General features: G+C 42.0%; 1 protein-coding gene across 8 annotated transcripts in view; it reads right to left on the reverse strand.

Moving 5' to 3' along the window:
- The window catches only part of msi2b (musashi RNA-binding protein 2b), a 244,615-nt gene extending 231,749 nt beyond the window's left edge, over positions 1 to 12,866 (reverse strand). For all 8 annotated transcript variants that reach the window (XM_061086625.1, XM_061086621.1, XM_061086624.1 and 5 more), the window contains exons 1-5: positions 12,647 to 12,866; positions 12,191 to 12,231; positions 11,690 to 11,771; positions 11,060 to 11,144; positions 544 to 585 (exon numbers count right to left, since the gene is read on the reverse strand). In XM_061086625.1, coding sequence (XP_060942608.1) covers positions 544 to 585; positions 11,060 to 11,144; positions 11,690 to 11,771; positions 12,191 to 12,231; positions 12,647 to 12,708 — 312 coding nt within the window. In that variant the 5' untranslated portion in view covers positions 12,709 to 12,866. The remainder of the gene's footprint in view (positions 1 to 543; positions 586 to 11,059; positions 11,145 to 11,689; positions 11,772 to 12,190; positions 12,232 to 12,646) is intronic.
- Between the last annotated feature and the right edge of the window lie 4,369 nt (positions 12,867 to 17,235).

A 17,235-nucleotide genomic window follows, 5' to 3' on the forward strand; every position in this document is an offset into this window, starting at 1 on the left:
TATTCCACAATGTGCATCTTTTAGAGTTTTGCAACAGCCAACACAAGAAAAGATTATCTTGATTCCACCAACATTAGCTGCTCATCTGTAGAGGCTGTCACCCGTCAGCCCCAAACTCAAGCCAACAAACAATAAAGCTTCATTTCATTCTGCTGTGATGGAAACATACTGCACTTATAAGACAGAGCTCATTTCAAAGCATTTGTGCCTATGACAAGGGATGAAATGCTAAAATAAGCATGACACAAGCACTGAAAAAAATTAAGTCGATTTAAAACACTGAGGTAATACAAAAAAACATAACCTCAATCATGCTGAAAATAAATTCCTTTAAATGTAATATGTCCAACTTTAATTGCTTTGGCGAAAAACGGCACAGACGAGATGAGAACAATGGAGCCACACTCTGTATTTCTCTACAATAACAAACAGACAAGCACTGCCTCTTTGTATCTGCTGCGTGAGAACACAAAATTAGGTAAGCTGGTGACATGAGACATAATCATTTTCTTTGAGCCGGGTTAGTGGCCAATTTATTCTTACCTTAGGCTGGGCGCGACGGGGAAAGGCAACCTTAGGATCAATCTGAGAATGAGAAGAGAAGAGCAAAATTGTTGTTAAAAGGAGAAACTGTGATATTTCAAGGGTGAAAAGCAATGAACAGGTGTTGAAGCTGTTTCTAAAACTCCAGTGCTCCAAATAAAGAACCCAGAGAGCTGTTTATGGAGCTCAACATGAGAGACAATTCCGACGGTTACAATTTAAACCTCTGTGGCTATGAAATACACACAATCAAGTAGACATACAAGAGCAGTAAAACATAAATAAAAGGACATTTATCAGAATTTGAGGCTTTTGATTGACAATGAATCTTGAACCGTTAACCCCTCATCCACTCTAAGGGGGTGATCTCGCAATAAAGACTTTTTCCTCTAAATTCTCGTCCTCTCGTCCACACGCAAACGTTGTCCTAGGTCAATAAAATGGCGACTTCCAAAGTAAAGATTTTCAAGGTTCTGTTTGAGTGTTTGGGAAACGATGATGTCATTGTCTACTTCAGCCATGCCCAATGTTGCTTTAGTTACATGAACTAGAAATGACAACAATGGCAGCTATATACCGGCTGACAGGACATCTAACTCAATGAGCATGCTAACAATGTTCGTCTCTGGTATTTCGTTCGATTGTTAATAAAAACTCTATCGCCACCTATTGGCCCGGAATGCTTGTTTCAGCGTTTTTAGTCATTTTTGTGTTCTTGTTTGGATGGATATATTTTGCATAATGCACAACAATATCCATTCAAAAACATATCTACAGTACTGTGGACAACTCCTTAAATTTAGAAAGGCTGCACAATCACACTGTGGTGATCCAGGCAATCTGCAGTAACACTAGAGATGCATTCTCAGAAACGTATACTGCATTCAAGAACTGTTTAAATGATCAGAATTGCATTTTAAGGGTTTATTACAGGCATCGTAATATTCCAGAACCATGTAGACATGTTGCAGTCAAACAATTCAAACTAAACAAATGGTAAATAATAGCTAAATGTTGGTAATAAATCAGTTCTTAGTCCAGTGTGCTGTACATATATTCCCACTGACTGCTTCATTTGTAAAATAACATTTAACGCCTTTTGCAATAACAGAACCTCATTAGTCAGTATACATTAACCCCTACTCTAAAACAGCCAATCATCCATATTACTGCTGCCGTATTACCTGCCTCCTTTTTAATTATACTGGGGCAAAGATGTGAACCAATAGCTGGTTGGATTTCAAGTCGAGTGAATCGGGGTTGTCAGTGTGGGTTAAGTTTTCTCGGCGGGAAAAACCTAAAAGAAGGACAATCAATTCTGACGTTTAGAATTGAGGCCAAACAGTTCAATCCTGGTTTCATCAGACCAGACAAGTTGGTTTCTCGGAGTGTGAGATACCTGCAGGTGCCTTTCTGCAAACGTTCACTGAGGAGACACTGGAAACTCACATCAGTGCACTGTTGCAATGGTGGTTGTCCCCCTCTGGACGTTTCTCCACACAGAATCTCTCGAGCTCGGCCAGAGTGATCGTCAAGATCTCTGTCACCTCATTTACCAAGGACCTTGATTGCTCTGTTTGGCTATGCAGCCAGCACTAAAGAGTCCTGATTATTTGAAACAATCCTGGAGGCCACTCTGCCTTTGGAAAACCTTATATACAGCAGAAATGCTTTTGCAGCCTTCTTAAGATCAGTGCCTCGACATAATTCTATCTCTGAGCTCAGCAGGCAGTTCACCTCATGATCTGGATTTGACTCTGATATACACGATCGGCTGTGAGAGCTTATGTATAGACTGGTTTCTAAATCATGTCCAGTCAATTGAAGGTGGATTCCAGAAAAGGTCTACGAATGCTGATTAAGGATAATTGGAGGCACCACAGCCACGTGTCATATTAAAGGGTTTTTAGAACTTGTGTCAATGTGATTTAATTTTTTTAATTTTTAATACATTTGCAAAACCTTTTATTTTTATTGTTTACCTTGTGTCATTGAATGCATGTTCATGACGGAAAGATTTAATCTAAATTAATTAGTGTAGACTTAAGATGCAATAAAACAAAATATGGAAAAAGTAATCGAGTACAAAATAATGTTACAAAGCAGTTAGCACTGAGGCTGGCCTGACCGTCGTTCTGCTGGTCGCGGCCGCTGCAGAGACTCACTTTTATTTTAGGCAGGAATTCCTGATTGAATATGACAGGGAGAAAATGAGAGTCGGAGGCCAGTGACGCCTCCAGATATTGCCAGATAACCAAGAGGATGCATCAGATCAGCCTGGTTCTCCATCTTGTGCTTGTTATTTCATTAGCTTCATTTCCTCATTAATTGCACTTGGATGAAGGTATGCAGTTGTGGGTCTCATCAACATCACACTTCGAATGAAGAGGAACTATCACAAACAGAATACCTATGAATGTGAAAAGGAAGATTTGCCAAAAAAGTAACAGAAAAAAAATTATCTTTGGCAGAATGTTACTCATTATTATTTAACAAAGAATCCTATTCATGTTTCGAATCTGAATATTTATAGTTACAGTATCAATTATATGCATTTCTAAAAGTTACTCCTTCAGCACAGATGGTTGTATTTAAGGAAAATGTCTCTCTTTCTGCTGAGGAAAACAACAGCGAGAGAATGAATCAAGGAACGCGTGAAGAAAAGACACCATCTGCGCAGATCAATTACGCCAATGAGGCTGACTACGATTTAATGCGTTTGAAGAGACACCATGATGTGCAATGCCATTGTCATCTCTTCTGTCAGTCTCTGTTATTACCATTATCTTTCCAAATCAGGTCAAAATGAGAAATGAATTCAATAACACCTGGGTATGGCAACCCTGCTTGTAATGAATTTCATTTAAAGATTTGTTTTAGCACTTAGCCCCCGGCATAACCAATTCAAACTCAATTATTTTGTGCTCCCTATTTGAGCAAAGACAACACATAATGCTTTGAATACCAAAGTCCAACACTTGGTAATATATCTAACGTTCTAAGCCTATACGAAACGTATCGAGTCCACGATTCATCGCACTGCATGAAGTCATGGTTTTTCTGTCCAGCTGAGAATTTCTGCTCAGTAGAAAAAAAAGATTCCTGTTTGCACAAGAGTGAACTTTAACACAGCGGCAACGGAGGTCACGCAGCTTTCTGCCAGTTTAAAATATTAGAATTAGAGCCTCAGAACTTGGTTAAAACTTCACTAATTCTTAGCATTGTTTAAATCACACTCGCAGCAATGCAACCAAATTAGGTAACGAGGACTTACTATGCAATCCTTCTGAGAAATGCTCTAGCAGTACCTTTTTAGGTCACACCGTATGATGAATGACTCCTTTGAGAAATTAAATTCATGAGGAAGGGAGATGTTGCAATTTTTTCCTTCCCTTTACATATTCGTGTGCATGGGATTTATATGCCGAGGTCGCCGTCGTATTTAAGGCCAGACTCTGTACAACGGGCCACTGAAGCACAGATTATGTTGACTCCGTTTCACCTGATACTTTCTTCCTGAGACATTTTTTGTTATGCAACACATGCACTGTCCGGTTTGGGATCAGCCAACCAGACCTGCCTGCTGCACTTGTTTCAGTAGTTCCATTTACAGAGTACTTGCAAATCTTATTTCACTCAAGTCTATGTTCATCTATCAATACCTTGAAAAACGTTAACCCTATTTAAAAACCCATTAAGAAAGGTACTTTTGTTAATGGGTTGGGGGGGGGGGGACACTCTTTTGTTCAATGGCTTTCACTTTAATTCAGCTTTCTTTTCCTGCAACAGCTGAACGCAACAAGTTTAGGCGTTTTTCTCTGTGGCCTGGATTCCGGGAACAAATCACAAGCTGTTGCAGAGGCAGAGAAGTCGATTTTAAAGGGAACGTGTGTGCCGAGAAGCGCATTAAAAACACTTCAGCACGAAAAATAATTCCCATAACGTATTGAGTGTCGTAAACGGAAGACACATAACCGTAGTGTAGAACACTAGACCTCCCATCCAGCTGTAGCTGCATGGTTATCGTCTAGTAGCAGTAAAAGTGCTTTATTAATCTGCCTCCAGGAAATTTTTATCATGGAAACATCAGCAACAGAGCACACAAACCAAACAGCACATAGATCAGAAACCTGACTTGGAGCTGAATGAACAATCTGCTCTGAATTTGAATGCGCTCCACCCTTGAACATTACATTTTATTGGTTGCCATATTAGCTGCTCAGATGAGGGAAAGTAGTGCTGTTAAGCAAGTAAAAGCCAGTATTTACCTTTGTTTATTGTTTGTTTGTACTGTGGAAGTGTGAAGGTCATTGGGATGGTAACATTCATTAAGGAGAGATTGATTTGACCGTTGTGCAACAAGAGAACATCCGCTAAGTGATGATGCCTATTGTTGTCTTTTTTAAGTAGGAGTGTTTATTTTTACACATTGCAACATGGAAGCAGTCCAGCTTTGAGAAAGCTATACGGCCCAAAATGTTTGTCATTGACAGGATGCCCAAAATTGAAAGTAGTCCAGTAATTAAATCATCAATCGACGGAAAATTAATCAGCAACCATTTTCATTATTAATTAGTCACATATATTATTTTTAAGTCATAAATTATCTTGTTTAACTACTCAAAACATCACAGTAAATTGAATAATGTTCAAACAGTTGGTCAAACATTACAACATCTTGGGCTCTAAGAAATACGGAAGGACTTGTTTTTGAGGCCAAAGTGTTTCCCACAGAATTCAACCAATATATTGCTTTAGCAGGGGTGCAGGTGCCCGCGCATGTAGGTCGCTGTCACACACAACACATTCTGAGTAACAGATACACACAGAGGGAAAGACAAGTTCTTGCCTGAGAGAGAGAGAACAGCGGGTACCACGAGGTTTGACTGTCTGCGTAGACCGAAAGCTTTTTTGGGACAATGGATAGCGAGCGAGCACGTGGGAAATAGCACAGTAAATAGCGCTGCTCACAGCTATACAATTTTGCAACAGGGCAAATACCAAGTTAGAGATCTCTTATTATTTGAAGTGTCAAATGGGAAACACTGAGGCCAAAAACCATAACTTTATACTTCCACATGTGTCGAATCCTATGCCATTGTCTTGTTTGCGAGAAACCTTCCTATATTTTTCTTTTTTTTCCTTTCTTTTGGCTGATATAACAGTATAATAATTGTCACCATTATATTATCGACAACTGTCTTTAGGATGTACGAGGTTCCTGTTTCCCCATTGATTACATTATTGTGGACATGTAATGGCAGCAGAGCCTGTTATGTGCAATGTCTGGGAGCCTCTAAAATGATGTCATCATTAAAGGACCCTGCAATTATGGCGTATGGGGCTTTAGCCATATGGTAAATCCAATGCATCTCGGTTTACACTGTTCAGTCCATGCAAGAGAGTAGATGATGTCATGTGCAGTAGTATCTCACACAGCTATACTACCATGTCAAGAGCTTCTTCCTCAATCTAAAGCACATCTGATCCCCCAGTGGAGCAGTTTATATGCATCTGTTCACCTTATAGCCTCTGTACATTAGCCTAACAAGTGTTTTTCTGAATTAATTGTTGAGATTTTTCAACATGATATCATACAACCTTATATGTCAGCGTAATAAATGAGAACAGACCAAGAGGAATCCCAGCAACCCCCTACCCCCAGCGATCTTTTATCTTCCACAGCCTTTTACTAGGGGGTCTCGGAGGGGCTGCTTCTGCATGGGACTGTGGGAGATCAGGGCAGGGAAACAGCATATATCTTAAGTTCACATCTCACAAAAAGGGTTTCATATATTATTGCAGCTCCTGGGTAAACTCTCTTCCTCTCTCTTAAGACGTATCTACACAAGCATGATGATGTGGTGTTTAAGAAAAAGCAGGAGCCTTATCAAAGCCTGCAGCTTCTCCCAATTTAAGTGCGTTAGCAGGTCCTCAGGTGTGCTCGTGTGATACCAACGCATTGGACAAGAAATTACAACATAAATGTTTCATATCTGTGCTGTCAATCTTTACTGATTTTTTTTTTTTCCGTGCTCTGGAGTAACATGCCGAAAAGGCAGTTTGTTCTGCTCCTCAAATCAATAATGAGAATTTTACCAATGTCACACTCGGCAAGCAAATCATTTTTTCCCCCTTAAAATATGCAAGGCCAGTATTGCGAGTATTATCCAGATTCCCTGATATAACAAAAAGATATTCCACCGCTGCTCTGACAAACATCTATGTTCTGCATGTACCCACAAGACACGGACATGGTATGAACTAATAACGCTCTCAGCCATAATTAAGTGCAGAAAACACAGCACCTGCTAGACAAAAAAATAAAAAACGGTGAGTCAGAGTGCTGAACTTTGCTTCCAAATCCTATCTGATGAACGAGCTTTAGATTTGTCCGGAACAGCTGTTCGTCCGAGCCTGCTCTCCTCCTTCCTTTTCTCTTGGGTTGTTTCCTGTCTCACCTACAACATCAAACCTGCCAGCGGAGGCTGACCTGCAGGTCATTCAATAAAGGCTGGAATTACGCCAGCACCACACAGAATATGTTTATCTTCCTTGAAACATTGATGTTTGTAGGTTCTACAAGTCGCTGTGAATGAATACTGGAGACATATTGCCGTCTAAACTACAGAGACGGGTATGACACGTTCATGAAAGCCTTTATAAATCCAGCCCTTATAAATTAAATAAACTTTGATGATTTGTTTTTTCATCATAACCTTAAACAATAAAGAAAATGCCACCCTGGAATAACTATTGCCTTGTAAAGCTCTGACCTGTTATTTCTTGAATGCAAAATCATGTTCAATGATCTCCCCTGTTTGCAACAGTCTGCCTTGAAACATCTTCAGGAACAGATGCTAGGAGTTGAATATTTCTAAACTGAACAAAGCATCATGAAAAATGGTAAATATGTTCTGAATTACCAGCATGTGTGTTTTGAGGCCCCAGGCTGTTCTTCCCCATATGTCTCATTCACAATCATCCTCGTGTTTTCATAACCGGACCAAAAGCAGAGCACATGGTAAAAAAATTGATAAATAATAAACCGAAATTCCAGTCTTGTGTTTATATTTAAATATAGCCTAATAATTAGCAACTATGTCTGAGCTCAAATGGTGTGTGCTTGTCAGAACTTATAAAATAAGTTAAAATACAAGGAGAAAATAAATATTTTAATAGACAGAATTTCCATATTCCCTGCACGACTCCTCATAACGCTGCATGAGTCAACGAGCTCACAGCAGCAGCACCTCCAGCCACTCTGTCCGCTCAAGGTGACCAGGGACGAAAACACTGGTAAGGATTTGCCCAAGCGCTGCGAAAAAGTAGCAGGCCCGTATCAAACCAACATCTGCAAGCACATCAGGAAGCGTCCACGTCTGCTGGACCAGCTCATTCCTTTTCGTTATTGCCGTGCAACTTCATAAGAGATATGATAGATTCCTAAGCAATGCGATCTTGATAGCGCGAATGTTAAGATACACAACAGCGCATCAGATACAGCCTGGTGACTAATGGTGAGAAGGACAGCACAGACAGCTTAGGTTTGTAATCTTCTGCTGCACGCCAACGAATAAACAGCACATTAGCAGCTTGGAAATATCAATCTCTGAGTGCATTTGAGTCAACGGGATCTTTTGTGTGTCACTTACGCCGTCGAATGCTCATCCAATTACAGAAATGTCCACCAAAAAAAAGAAATGTACATTTGGCCATACTGTGTGCTCTGACAAAGCCATTGGGTATCCCTGTTATTTACAGTGTCATCAGTATATTTCATGTTTAGGGGGAAGGTGGAAAAACACAAGACCTTAGAAACAAAGCAAACGAATAAAAAAAAATTGTTTCATTAACATTAGACAGGAAGGCAAATTGATTGGCTTCATATCTTTTTGAATACAGACGCCGTAAAAGCCAACATCCAAAATCATTATGTTAATGGTCATTAAAAAACTATTTATCCGGAACCGCCTGGTGGCCCTGAGAGTTTTAGACACTGACCATGTAATCACAACAGCCCCCTGTCTGGCGTCTCTCCCCCCCCCCCCCCCCGCGACTTATTTCCTGTCAGCTCCAGACCGCGTGCTATTTTGAATAAAAAATCTGCAGCCGAAACATATGGATTTCTCTGGCAGGTGGTGGGGGAAGGGGGAGAAATACCTGAGAGAGGTAGAGATAAAACTGATAAAAAGGGAAATGTTTCACAACGGGCCTCCGGTGACCTGCCATTTAGGATAGCACAGGTGCGCAACAAGTTCACAAAACTTTGCTGCGCCTGTGCACACAACTCAGACACGATGATGATGGGATGTCAGACCTCAAAATGTCAGTGTTCAGTTCTCAGGGTGAAGTGCTGTCAAATCGGAAGGAATATGACATAAGTCTGCCAGAGACGACCTTTAGCCTGCAGCGAGTGAAATCCACTGTGTTTGTATATTTAACATATAAAGCAGGAGAGGCCAACAATTACAAAATGCTAATTTTACACCTTTAAATCACTTAAATCACTCAATATGTTTCAGAGGAGCATGAGAAAAAAAGAACTGTGTTTAAATGCCATGTGAACATTACTGCATATAAGCTGCAGGCAAAAGCTTGGTCAATTTAATCTATGAGCGAGAGATCAAACACCTTTCTCTTAGGGGTGAACTGATGAAGTCAGCCGTGACGTGGTTTAAGACGCTGGTACGAGCAGGGGGTCATTAAGTTAAATCCAATGAATATCCAACAGAATAATTAAAAGATGCACAAGGAATTTAACCGTTTCCTGATGCCACGACACTCACAACGCCTAGGAGCAAGGCATCAGACCGACAACTGCTCTATTTATCTGGCATCCGTACAAGACTGGGTAGTGCAAGCCAACGCCCAGGTGAAACTGTTTTTTTTCATGTGCAGTCGTCTCTCACGTGTATCCTCTCTCTAGACCTTTGCTATAACATTTATATATAAAAAAAAAATTCTTCATTAAAAATGCCAAACGTGAAGTTATCAAACTGCTCTAGATTCTGCATCAAAGTACGTTTTGCATCATTATCCGTTCAAGCAGCCTCTTAACCTGCTGCTGCGTCTGCCTCTCTGCAGACGTCTGTAAGGTTTGCAGTGTCATTAGTCTTCCTGCTGTCTTCTCTCTGTAGTCACTCATTTAAAACAGAAGGGCCATTGCATATTCCTATCGGACTGATTCCCACAGCACAACACTGGGGCTAAGAGGGCTTATGTGTAAGATTTGTAATGTTCCTACACAAAAAAACACTGACGCACAAAGTTTGAGTGACATTGTAACACACCGGAGACACCTTAGGTTTTTTTTTATTTAATATTTGTAAATCAGCCACTTACAAAGAACTTGATAATAAAAAGAACAGGAAGGAATATAAGGTAACGTCCACTGCACAACAAACAACAACTTCCCTCAGATCTGTATCAATAAGGGAAAAACAAATCTTACATATACACACAAACCTTTGCCGATTTCGGCGTATCCTTAAATCATACTGCTACCTTAACTAAAAATGTATATGTCTTTCAAAATCAAGGATCCAAAAAATCACGTTTCCTCAACATGCACGACTCCATAACTCCAGTGTATCCGGACACGACCCCCCCCACTGTGGAGAAATCCCAGACAAATATAACTTCGGCCGAACCTCATCTAATCTACCATTACAGACACATCTCGTATAAAATGACGAGCGTGCTTAATTATTCATCTGCTGCCAAATTTCAAAAGACGAGTAAAATATAGTTCAAAGTTTTGTGTTAAGTGAGCGTCTGAGTGTGTGCCTGTGAACGCATTGCCTTTCATAAGTAAATTCCAGGGACCCTTTCAAACTAAACACCCATTACCGATATTTAATGTATTGACATTGTCCCTGCGGATTAATGTTGTTTTGCTTCATTTCCATACCCACTTTATTTTACATTACAGAAACCAGTTGGTAAAAAAGATTAATTAATTGTAGTTGATTATTTCTGCTTTATTTTAGCTGACTAAAAAACACAGCGCTCTTTTTTTTTTTCTTTCTTCTTTTTCTTCATAAATCAGGGCAAGGTTTTTTGGTAAGTGCTGTTTTAAACCCAGTCCTCAGCACATTGGTGGTGAAACAGTGGAACATGTGCCGGGTCAAACAGGAGCGGAGGCACTTCAGGACCGCACGCCCTTCAGTGGAACATGAGATATGTGCACACTGCACATGTGGCTGCAGCGAGGGAGTGGGCGTGTCAGCCCCATTCATCCACAGAAGTGAAAGTGAACACATAATATTCACCCTGGAGTCGTGTTTTATTGCCGGGTTTAGTGTTGACAGGCACCATCATACTTTTTTAGCCCTTATAAACGACCTTGATCCGTAAACCCTGTTAACCGGGGAGGTGTTTCCCAGGAGGCCTTGGGCCGTCACACGGTTTTCGGACTGAAGTGTGACTGAAGGTCTTTGTTGAAAAAACACACAACAAAAAAAAGCAGGAAACACACATGAAATGTATCAAAGTGTAGTCACAGTCAACTCACCGTCTTTGAGTCTAATTCGTGGTGTTGTTGAGCTAAGACTTTATCTACACTGGCGGCGTCTGTGAACGTAACAAACCCAAATCCTCTGCAAAACAGACAAGAAGGAAAACAACAACAGTGTTATAATGCATCCATAGCACAAAAACGGAATATTCCAAAAAACATTTTTTTTTCTTATTGCAAATAACACAGTGAATGAATGTCCCTCGACAAAAATAAGGCACGCTATTGCCGTGACCTTATTATTGTGAGGATCTCTCTCAGTGACGCGTTGGTGGATCCACATTGTGGACGTCCTGGAGCCGGTTTGAACTTGAGACTGAGGACACACGGCCGACCGCGGTCCCGCTTGTGTTACCGCGGGAGAGACGCTGCTCCACCAACACTGTGGTGCAGTCACAAAGTCAATGTCAAATTGCATTCGGCCGCAGCTTTACAGCAGTGAGCGTTTAAGCTTATCTGGCTCGCTGTGGAACCACACGCAGGCGTGCGCGCACCCGGGGACACACACACGGACACACACACATGCACGCGGGATTAATACTCAACACGGACAGAAGTGAGAGATATCGTTACATGCACTGGGGGGGGGCGAGAGGAAAAGTAGAGAAAGCCCCGGGGGTGGTTTACCTTGAGCGTTTCGTCGTGGGGTCTCTCATCACCATACATTCTCGGATCTCTCCGAATTTACTGAAATAGTCTCTAAGGCTGTCTGTGGAGAGAGAGAGAGAGGGAGAGAGGGGGAGAGGGAGAGAGAGAGAGGAGACATGTCAGTGTGTTTCTACAGGAGAGAGGACACGAGCACACAACAACACAAACACCCCGCGATGCTGCACAGGGGTCGAATAGAGGACTTCACATGGACGGAGATCAGGGAACACGCACGCGCACACACACACACACACACACGCACACACACACCTCCGCACACACACCTCCGTGCATACTTCCACCACTGCACGGTCCTCACACACACTCGCACGTCAAAACGAAAGGCAGCGGCCACACACACAAATGAACACAAACAGACACAAGAAGGAGAAACACACACACACACAGAGACACACACACACACACACACACACGCACAGGACACGGAGGAGGAAGGAGGAAGAAGAGGAGCTCTCTCACCTGGTGAGGTTTGCCAGCTGAGGCCACCGATAAACATTTTGCTGTGGGGGGGGAACACAACAGAAGTGAGTCCAGATGTCAGCTCGGCCATTTTGACGACTAACTACTTCTAAAAGCGACCTGAGAGGACAACGGGAGGAGGGACACACCGGGTAATTATAGGCTATCTACATGTAAAAAGGGAAGGGGAGGGGGGGGGGGGGCAGGCACTCTCGATACGAAGCTATGGAGGTGGTGGTGTGGAGGGGGGGGGGTGCAAAAAACTGCGTGTGGAAACAAACCCGGTGCACGGTGGAAGTGCGCACCGGGGAGGAGGAGGAGGACAGTAGGGGAGAGGGGGGGGGGTGGCACGGATCCGGCACGGCACAGTCGAAGTCCTCCTTCAAGGTGTTTGGGAACAGGAGGTGGGGAGGTTGGGGGGGGGAATGAAATGAAGAAATGCAGAAATGTCCTTACCCCGGGTCATGCTGGGAGTCGCTCAGGCTTCCGGATGTGGCTTGACTCCCGTCTCCTTCCATGTCTATTCCAAACAACTCTCGGCTGGGACTGTGCAGCGGCGGCGGCGGCAGAGGACGGACACACACACACACACACAGATCCGGAGCCGGAGATATGCAAAGCCCCGCTATGAGAATATTACTGAGCCGGGAATGAAAGCGTCACACGTGGGCTCAGCTCAGCCCCCTGCTCCCTCCTCCTCCCTCCTCCCCTCCCCTCCCTCTCTCGCGGCTCCACGCTCTACCTTGGCCCACGGGGGGGGCGGGGCCTGCCGCTGTCACCCCCCCCCCCTAACCAATCCGATTGACGTCAGTTCGGCCGGGCAGCGAACCAATCCGCCGGTTTGTCATTTAATTAGGAAATAAGCCATTTAAGAAAAAGCAAGCGGACATGCACACTGTGTGGAAGCGAGAAACTCTTTATCAGGTAAATGTTGATCACTCCTGCTCAGAGGAGGTCCTCCCCCTTTTAAAGCAGCGGCATCGTATTTTTATTTTTGTTTTATTTTAAATTAGAGATGTTTTTGATATTCTTCCACTGTCTGTTATTGCACCTGGGAGAGCAGCCATTAAACTGGGGCAATTTCTATAAACATAATAAACATTTTGAAAAAAGTGTGGCAGTTTCTATTAGCATGCTAATCCCTATTAGCATGTGGCTGTTTAGATTGACCTTGTTGTTATGGATCACAGGTGTTTTTTCAACAACTTTATTCATAAATGTGAATTTATACAAACATTAGATATGTTAATTCTCTGCACAGAACATGTCGAGGTGAAAGCTGCCTGAGGTGGAAGTGGACTGCTGCTCGTCTAAATCATTGGACAACACTTCAATTCATTGGAAAAAATAATTCAGTGCACACATAGATCATGAAAAACAATTTAACGTAAATACAAAGACGAGAAATAATATAAAGAGGGAAATAGATTATCAGTTGTTTTGTGTTTTTGTGAACATGCACAAGCTAAGACATGAAATAGCTTCAATAAAGTATCATCGCATGATAAATAAAATAGATATTATGCAGCACCGGTTGTTTTTAAAATAGGTCTGTTAAAGAATATATTGCAGAAAGCATGCAATATAACTGTGACTGATTTCAAACAACTGAACTCATATCACCAGAGATACCATTAATTACAAGGTCATTTGTGATTTTTCAGATTTGTTTAAAAGTCCATACCGTAATGGGGCCCTACGAACAATGCAAGACTGTATTCATCAACACTATAATTTACACACTCAAATGTAAATGATAAAAAATAAAAATGACAAATTTCAAATACAGAATATACCGAGGGTCAGATTTTAAAAGGTGTCTAATGTTTGATGCCGGGGTCGATTATTGGAGAAAGTCTCCTGAGTCATAACAAATCGTTGTTTAGGCAGGTTCGAAGCCAAAAGGTCCCTGAGAATCTGTGTAGTCGACCCCGAGGTCTGACCTGTAACCTCTGTTTTCACGATGATAGCAAACAAAGGCCGTTCCTGTGGGGATCAATAAGGTTTGGTATCCACACAGACAGAGGAGGGATTATGGATCTCTTCATGTAGATGACCTATAACAAGCTGCCAGCTCTGGCCTCTACACAATGCACAGAATGTGGAGATAATCTGGCTCTGCCCTCTCGGGACCCTGAAGAGGGGAAGCTAGGTGAGAAATTAATACAAATGCAATATTTTGTCCAAATGTATGTCTGAAATGATATCTGAAAAGTTGTTTGTATCTGTGCCCTATATCTTAGCAGAGGTCAGATGGCAGTTTCCAAGTCTTCTTCCGAGACTCCCAAAGGTTTGTATGAAATGTAACTGGTGATCATGTTTCATTAAGCATTTTTCAGTAGGCCTGTCTGTGCTGACTGTGCATGGCTCCACCAGAAGGAATTACTTATCTGTCCAGATAGCATGTTTTTTGAAACAGTGACTGAAATAAAAAAATAAAAAAACAGTTTGAGTTTTTAACAACTAAAAGTCTGTTATTAGTCTGGAGACACTCCACATCGAAGCTGTCTGAATCCACCAAAACAAAGGTATAGAAGCAATTGGTGGCAATTCTTTGCAGCGCAGCAATGTCAAAGAAAATGGAAATATGACACTTTGTGTGAAAGACTATTATTTATTCTACCTTCCATTGTTCTGTCCCATTCGGTGCTGCAGTCATGATTACATTACATTATTGTTGCATATTCTGTAAGTTGTCAAACGTGTGGCAGCGTCCTACAGCGCATACCCCACAATGAGAATGTGAGGAAATCACATCCACTCAGGCGGCTGCAGAGAGAGAGAGAGAGAGAGGGAGCAAAGTGAGCGAGGTTCCAAAATGATGTGGAATATGAGCTCTGAGGAACAATGGGCTTTAAAGGCCATCACAAGGTGTGTGTGCGGAAAAACACAGTGGCTTTAAAAACATGAAGAGCAACTTCTGTCCTGAGATCAAACAAAAACACTGGAGGCCCCGGGTTTCATGGCGAGTCGAAACATGACAGGAACTGTGCAGCAGAGGTGATTTACAACATCTGATCAAGGTTTGTGAAATAGATTTGAAGCCGCAAAAAACAACCCGGTGCCGGAATCAGAAAAACAATCTTTGGTGGCACGGTCACCAAGCGAATCATATTTCAGCAACGTATGGAGTGAGAACAAGGTTCGGTTTGCCACGTCGCTGGAACACTGATTGAAGGAGAAACATGTATGGATTTTTAAATTGAGCGGTGCTCTACTTTAATCAGAGCGGCCAACTGCCTGATGAAGGTGCCTTAAATGTTTATCGCGCTTTAAGCAACTTTAGGTGCTCTGACAGCCATGCTTTTTCCAGCAGTTGAGGGTTTGGTGTCGAGCAAGGAGGGAAAAGAAGGGTTTTTATTTACTACAGAGTATACTAGAAAAAAAAGCTGTTGTTCTAATATCAACGAGGCTCGGTAGCAGTTATTAAGGTGGCGATGGTTTGACATTTGCATGAGTTGATGATGAATTATTAAGAAATTACATTTAAGACGTGCACATTCAATTTACTATTTACCGAACAATTAAAGGGAGATGCAGAGATTTGTGGAATCAATCAACCTGCTGCTGCAAGATGAGCTGCTTCTTTATGGAGAGAAACCTCAACATGTAAGAAAAAGAAAAGAAAGCTTGTAACTGAGCGCGCTTTCCGAGGCGACGACTGGAGGATTTTGGGATGGAGAGAGAAGTAAAAATTGATAGCGTGTGAAAGAGCTGAGGGGGAAAAGGAAAGTGAGAGAAGCAACAGACTCGCTGACAGTGTTATGAGATGCTGTTTTGAGAAGAGGCATCCTGTTTCCTGTTGCAGTAATTATTACACACACTCTGAATCTTCACTTTGACCTTGGAGAAATTGTTCTTGTATCACAAACCGGCCCTGCACAGAGTCCTGCATATAATCTATAAATGGTGGACAACAAAAAATATGTCCCATGATAAATAATGCCTGATACTTGCTTTCAAGGGAAATTTAGAATATGGGATTTAACACTTTTAAATATAATTTGCATGATTTTCACAGAGGCTCACCACATGTTTTAAGCATGCAATCCCACGTTAAAGGATCCAATTGTCTAATCCAGCACTAACAGAGAGCTCAGAGTAAAGGCCTTCTATCACTTGCATGAATTTGTCATGGACGTTATTCAAACACTCTCGAGATGTTGTTATTTCTAATCCGTCAGATTTTGTGAATGATTTCATATTGATTCACTGCGGGTGGAATGATCTCTGCTTTTCTCAGGGGGGCCTATTACAGTGAAATTCAGAAAATCCTGGAGAAGGCTCTGGTGACGGCTGCAGATGTGAACAAATTGTCTCCCCCTAGTGTCCTCTTCCTTTCCTTTTTTTCTTTTTTTTTCGCTCTCGCCTTTGCTCAGCCAAAGCAGCTCTCATACTGCAGGGAGAGGGCCAGACTGAAACATGCATAATTGACAGTCCTATTTCAGGAATTAGCCTCCCACCAAACTGCAGTCTATACCTGCTCTTTCATCCCCTGCCTTGATCGAGTTGGCATCTCATAAAAGTCTTCTCCAGCCATGTAGGATTATTTAATTGTAAAGTGAAGAATTTAATTTAGCTCTGTTCTCTGTCATTGATTTGAATGTTTGAATATTTCCCCACGGGTGGATGTGTAAAAACCTTGTTGATCATGATATGTGAGGATTACTGGGAACGTGCGCCTCACACAGAGGAAGCGTCTGAAGTCAGATCAGTGGGAAGGATGTTCTGATGATGACTGATTTCTCTCTCCCCCATTATTGCCTGTAACTACGCGGATGAGTTAATTAAGCTGTGTCAGAGGCTACGCAACAGCTTTCCAGGTAGATGGGCCACTGTGATACTCAAACATCCACATTATTAAAAAGGAAACTGCTGTTCAGACCTTGCAGATTTTTTAAAACATCACATGCTTCTCAATTATGCTTGCAATCTCCAATAATACAGTATTTCCTTGACCTTCTACCCAAAAGCAACCAGAGACTATCCTGTGGTTCCGACTGGATCACAGATCAATCCACAGAGTATAACAAAATAAAGGTACT

The sequence above is a fragment of the Limanda limanda genome, chromosome 14 (genome assembly GCF_963576545.1).
Source record: "Limanda limanda chromosome 14, fLimLim1.1, whole genome shotgun sequence".
Lineage (NCBI taxonomy): Eukaryota > Metazoa > Chordata > Actinopteri > Pleuronectiformes > Pleuronectidae > Limanda > Limanda limanda.